This window comes from Ceratina calcarata, unplaced genomic scaffold (genome assembly GCF_001652005.2).
Source record: "Ceratina calcarata isolate Rehan_Ccalc_2016 unplaced genomic scaffold, ASM165200v1 scaffold580.2, whole genome shotgun sequence".
Taxonomy (NCBI): domain Eukaryota; kingdom Metazoa; phylum Arthropoda; class Insecta; order Hymenoptera; family Apidae; genus Ceratina; species Ceratina calcarata.
Genome location: NW_017177020.1, coordinates 1 through 5789, shown reverse-complemented (window position 1 = coordinate 5789; position 5789 = coordinate 1). Strand labels below are relative to the sequence as shown.

The 5789-nt window shown below is 36.3% G+C and overlaps 1 protein-coding gene across 1 annotated transcript; it reads right to left on the bottom strand.

Moving 5' to 3' along the window:
• Positions 1 to 3: 3 nt before the first annotated feature.
• Positions 4 to 1574, bottom strand: LOC108629698 (uncharacterized; the record flags this gene model as incomplete). The annotated part of the gene is made up of 1 exon (XM_026817493.1): positions 4 to 1574. A coding segment is annotated over exon 1 (1563 nt), but the record flags the coding sequence as incomplete, so codon positions are not given.
• Between the last annotated feature and the right edge of the window lie 4215 nt (positions 1575 to 5789).

Below are 5789 nucleotides of genomic sequence, written 5' to 3'. Positions count from 1 at the left end.
AATTTGAGCTATACTAAGTGATTTCTTCTTAATCTGAAGCCAGTACTCGAAAAGTCCTTTTTTTTCAACGTCTCCATTCCATACTCCATTTTCCAGAGCTTCTTGAAATGCTTGCAATAATTCTACAGGAATATTCTTTTCAAAGAGTTGCACAAACTGTTCTTCATTTTCTATAGGTTTGTCTGGAATTTGCGTTTTATCTTCAGTTTCCGTTGTTTTTAGAATATATTTTCTTTTTTGTAGAACATCATAATCTATGGCATTACTATCGAATGGCACTAGCCCAGCAGCCTTAAATCCATTTACTATAATGGTCTTTTCATCTTTCATACTATCTAACGCCATTTGCAAAACTTTTGGAAAATTTTCTTTCTTTAATTGTACAATAATAGTTGTGTTTTCCCTTTCTGGCACAGTTCTTTTACATGTTTCTTTGAACGGATGAAAATATGCTATATCTATTGGTATATGTATAGTATATATATATGCTAATGGTTGCATTACATGTGTTGAATTTGGATGTAAAGCAATAATTTCAATCTGCTTCTCTCGACAAAACTGTGCAAGAGGAATGTTCACATGCGACGAATGATTATCTAAATATAATATTACAGGAAATTCTGTCTTCTTCTTTAAAAGCCACGGATAAAACACATTTGTGATATACTCGTAGAAAGTCTCAGCAGTCATACATCCATTCTCGGATACACCTATGCCCCAATCTTTTGGAGTATTTTCGATAATCGCTTTTGGTACTTTTCCTGCATGTGCAAACGTAAGCATTGGGGGGACACGTGTGCCTGCTGCACTATAAGTAAATAAAATTGTGAGATTTTCTTTTCTATCGTCACTCACTTTATAAGCTGCCTTAACGTCTCTTGTTGTCAACACTTTTTCAGAGTCAGGGCATAATAACATGCTAGTTTCATCGCAATTGAACACTCTGTCAGGAGAAATATTCATTAAACCTTTAGTACTTAAATAGTTTCCTATTTGTGCAAACCATTCCATCACATCCTCTCTTGTAACTGCAGCTCTAGTTAAAAATAAATGTTGATCAGTTCTAATAGTGAGCTCCGGATGACGCCTTTTAAAGGCTTCGTACCAATGGCGTCCAGGACGATTCTCAACAAATGGTGTTCGTTTTTTCATTAATTCAACATAATTTTTAATGCCATCCAATAAATCCGGTTTTGTCACTGGATACCCTCTTTCTGCTCTATATGTAATCCAATTTACTATGTTTGCCTCTTCGGCTTTTGTAAAAACATTCGTTGGAATACGTCTTGAGTTTGTAATATTAGGATTGTTTTTCCTTCTGTGCAATGTAACCACGGGGACTCCAAATGCCTTTGCAGCTTTCCTAAGAGATGCTCCATTTTTCAATGCTTCTATCGCATACTGGAGACTTTCTAGAGAATAGTTTTTCCTTTTAATTTTCTGCTTTGTTGGATGATTCATCGTAGTTTTACTTTTGAAGTTCAGAGTCTGATTACTTTTTTCCAAACAATTTTTATTAATTTTGTCTGTACAGTTTTCTTTTCCCTTTGCACTTTTCATGTTCATGTATTTAATATTGGCNTGTTATTGTATAGTATCAGTATTGAAGCTGTTCAACACCCAACGGACATCGATGTTAACAATGCAGCAGAAGAAGCAGTATAATACAATAGTCTCGTTGTTCAAAGCAACGAGACAATTGCGCAAGCGTCATATAATATGTAAGGACCGATTGCAAGAAGCTCAAAAGCTCTTGCAACGTGGTTTTGCGGAACGCATTGAAGGTCTCCCAGATGTAGTTCGAGACTTTTTTAATTCGCAGATCCGCAATGTCGGACGTAGTAGGCATAGTAGAGCATATACACTGGAAGATAAAATTTTTGCTCTTTCAGTGCTGAAGCAAAGCCCACGCGTGTATCGTACTTTGTCCAGCATATTCCTTTTGCCTTCTCAGGAGACTTTGCGAAAATTTGTTTCTAATATTCATATACTACCCGGAATTAGTGAGTCTGTCTTCAACAGCATCGAAATTTCGCTCGATAGGTCCAATAGTACACATTGCGTTCTCATATTTGGTGAAATGAAGCTTACTCCGGGACTTCATTATAACCTCAAATATGATACTATTGAAGGTTTGGTAGATTTCGGTTTTGATCGGTCTTTAGATATCGCAGATCATGTTCAGGTCTTCATGCTGAAAGGAATATGCGGACAAAGAGCATGGAAGCAAACAGTGGGCTACACATTTTGTAAAGGTGCTGCACCATGGGAGTACATTGTACGTACATTCAAGGCCATACTTAATCATTGTTCCGCCATTGACTTAAAGGTTGTCGCGTCCATCTGCGACCATGGGCCGACAAATGTGCGTGCAATAAAGCAATTGCTTTCTGATACGAGAAGCAATTGCGACTCCCATGAGGCAGTTATCATAGTTGGCGACCAAAAAGTAGTCCCATTGTTCAATCCACCTCATTTATTAAAATGTATGCGTAATCATCTGTTAACAAAGGATCTTCGTTACTCTTTAGACGGGGTAGGAAGGGTTGCAAAATGGTCGCATGTAGAGGACGTTTATTTCGTCGATCGTAGTAGGGGTAATTTCAAAATTTTGGCCAAACTCACGGAACATCATGTCGTTCCGAACAAAATTAAAAAAATTAATCTAAGGTATTGCACGCAAGTGTTTTCCCGAACTGTGGCAACCGTGATGGAGTTTGTGAGCACTAATGAGGTGGAGAGTGCTTGTAAAACCAAACGGATGCCATCAGAGGGAACAGACACTGCGCACCTTTTTTTGCATATGAACGCGCTTTTTGACTCTTTGAATAACGGGACCATTTTCGACCACAAAACTAACACCACGGACTTTTGGAACAAGTCGATCGACTTGTTTAAGTCGATGAGTTTTATCAAACGCAAGGCGGGTGATAAAACTCATCCAGAGGTGTTGAACAATTGGATACATACCCTCCAAGGGTTCAAAATTTTGTGCGTTTATTTAAAGGATCTTGGCTTCACCGGATTCAAAACTAAAGAGTTTAACCTAGATCCTTTGGAAAAATTTTTCGATAAGATAAGACAAAATGGCGTTAGAAATACAAATCCAACTTGTACTGCATTTATAGGCAGTTACAATTCTTTATTAATCAATACTTATTTTTCAAATTTAGAGAAGCAAAACTGTCAGGAGGATTATACTCAAAATATCTTGCCAATTAAAAGTTTTCTAAATTCCACCAATCCATCCGTTTCGGAAAATAGAATACCTGTAATAGCAGTAGAAGCAATAGAATTAGAGTCTGAAAATGTGGACGCTACTGCAGGTGACATTCATCTTGTAGAGACAGCCATAGAAGCCTGCGCTTCGTGCTGTGAGATATTAATAAATGATAAGGAAATTATAAATTCATATTTACAAAAGGTTTATGTTACTGTACAATATTTTTTTAATCATTTTGCTAATTTTGGAAATTTCAATAGTAGTATTGTCAATTATTTATCTTCTACAGTTATTGCTGAACTGAATGACTGTCCGCAGAGGCACATTAGAGATTACTTTTTGACTTGCTATGTTTCATTGTGTGTAAAAAAATGTATTTCTAACGCCAACAGACTTTTGACCGCTTCTGAGGAATCTTTAGTTCCAATGCGAGGCCTGACAGCACTTGCTGCTGTTTATGGCAACTCGCATTTAAAGCAGAAGCGGGGCAAAAGTTAAATATGTAAATATGTTTAATGCAAAATGTAAATATGTTAATATGTATGTATGTATGTATGTATGTATGTATTTTTCCTCTTCATATATGTGTTAATGTATTTATGTATTATGTATGTATGTATTATAATATGTATGTATGTATGTATTTATGTATGTATGTATTATGTATGTATGTTCCCTATGGGATTACAATGTCCGCCTTTACAACGTTCACTTAAACCTATCCGCTCCTGCTCCTACTCTTAATCTACCTTAACGCCATTTCGCTCTTTACAATCGTACGTCTCTTTACGCTCTATTTATGCCCTCTCCTCTCTATCTATTCTCGCTCTCTTCGCTGACTTCATTCGCACCCTCTCCCTCTCTCCTATCTACTATGCCTCTCTCCCCTAATCCTCTACGCTCTCCCTCTCGCCTCTCCTGGACCTTCGCTTCCGTTCCTTTCGCTCCATTCTTCCTTTCATTCCTTCTCTCCCTTCCCCTCTCACCTTCCTCTCTATCAGAGCTCGTATAAATTTAGCATAGTCTGTAAAAAAATTGTTCCTTTCATGAAATGTTAAACAAGTAGGCAAGTTTGAAATGTCTGGTTCCTATAATGAACTATAGTATAAAAAATGAGATGTCTAGTTCCTATAATAAATTATACAGGGTGTCCCAGGAAAAGTGTTAGAACCGAAGGGATGTGATCCTGTAAACGTTTTTGAATAACTACTTCCTTTTACAAAATGCAAAGTGAGGCATAGTTTTTGAATCATTAACGAAAAACACTGACCAATAAGAGCGCGTGTAGGGCCCGCGCTCAGCCACGGGAGTGGGGACTCGGCCATTGGTCAACGCGGGCCCTATGCGTGCTCTCATTAGTCAGTGTTTTTCGTTAATAATTTATAAACCAAGCCTAACTTTGCATTTTGGCAAAGGAAGTCGTTGTTCCGAAATAATTACAGAATCATCCTACTTCGGCCTTAACACTTTTTCTGGGACATCCTGTATATATAACTATAATGAAAAGAATAAAATATAATTTCATTACCTCCCTGAAAAATACCCTACCAGATATTGAACAAAATAAATTATAATTTCATTATCTTCTTGTAGAATACCTCACCCCAGAACAAAATAAAATAATTATTCAACAACAATAAATAATTTCATTACCTACTTACATTATTGTATTCCATTACTGTATATTACATAATTGAAAAAATAAATAAATATAATATACAAATGTAATAAATAAATATATAATAAAAATAAATTGAAAAAGTAGTATATATCCTTTTCGGCTCTAACAATTTTTCTGGGATATCCTGTATATACTCTGGTACTTACAATTAGTAAGAGAGGAATAGTAGGAAGAAGGACGCATTTACAATTGTGCCACCATAATGTTCTCTCTCACTCAGAGCTACATCGCCACTACTCTCTCTTACGGAGTTTGCACTCCAGTTAAAGGTGTAGAGTTGAATGCTACATACCAGTGATTCTCAACATTCTTTTCGTCACGGTATGATTCTCAACCTTCATTTCGTCACTTTGAATAATTTAAAAATTTGGCGACACATTAACAANTAAATTTTATATTCCTATAACCACGAGCACTTTTTATTATACCCCATAATCCTTTTACAAAAATTATTATGTGAACAGACATTGGGTCATTTACTTGAAGTGAAATAATTGTCTAAAAAAGTAACGAACACTCTTGACAATAGTACAACGTGCCAAGAGGTCGACTCCTGTGCGGCAACTAACACCGACGCGGGAACTAGCACCGGCGCGGCAACCAAGACCGGCACGCGTTGCAGACCGTGGAAGACGTAATCATACATCCTGTGATGAACGCGAAAGGGACTTAATGGATCAAATCGTTGAAAAGACCATTGCTATTCTAAACCAAGCGTAAGTTGTATTATATAGTATAAAATATTAAATAATATAAAAATAACATAATATCAAATTTTGATAATTTTTGGTTTTTGACGTTTGTTCCTGTTTTACCGACAATCAGTCGAAAATAATGCAAAATATGCTCAATAATTAAAAAATGTCAGCACATTTTTAGTAAATG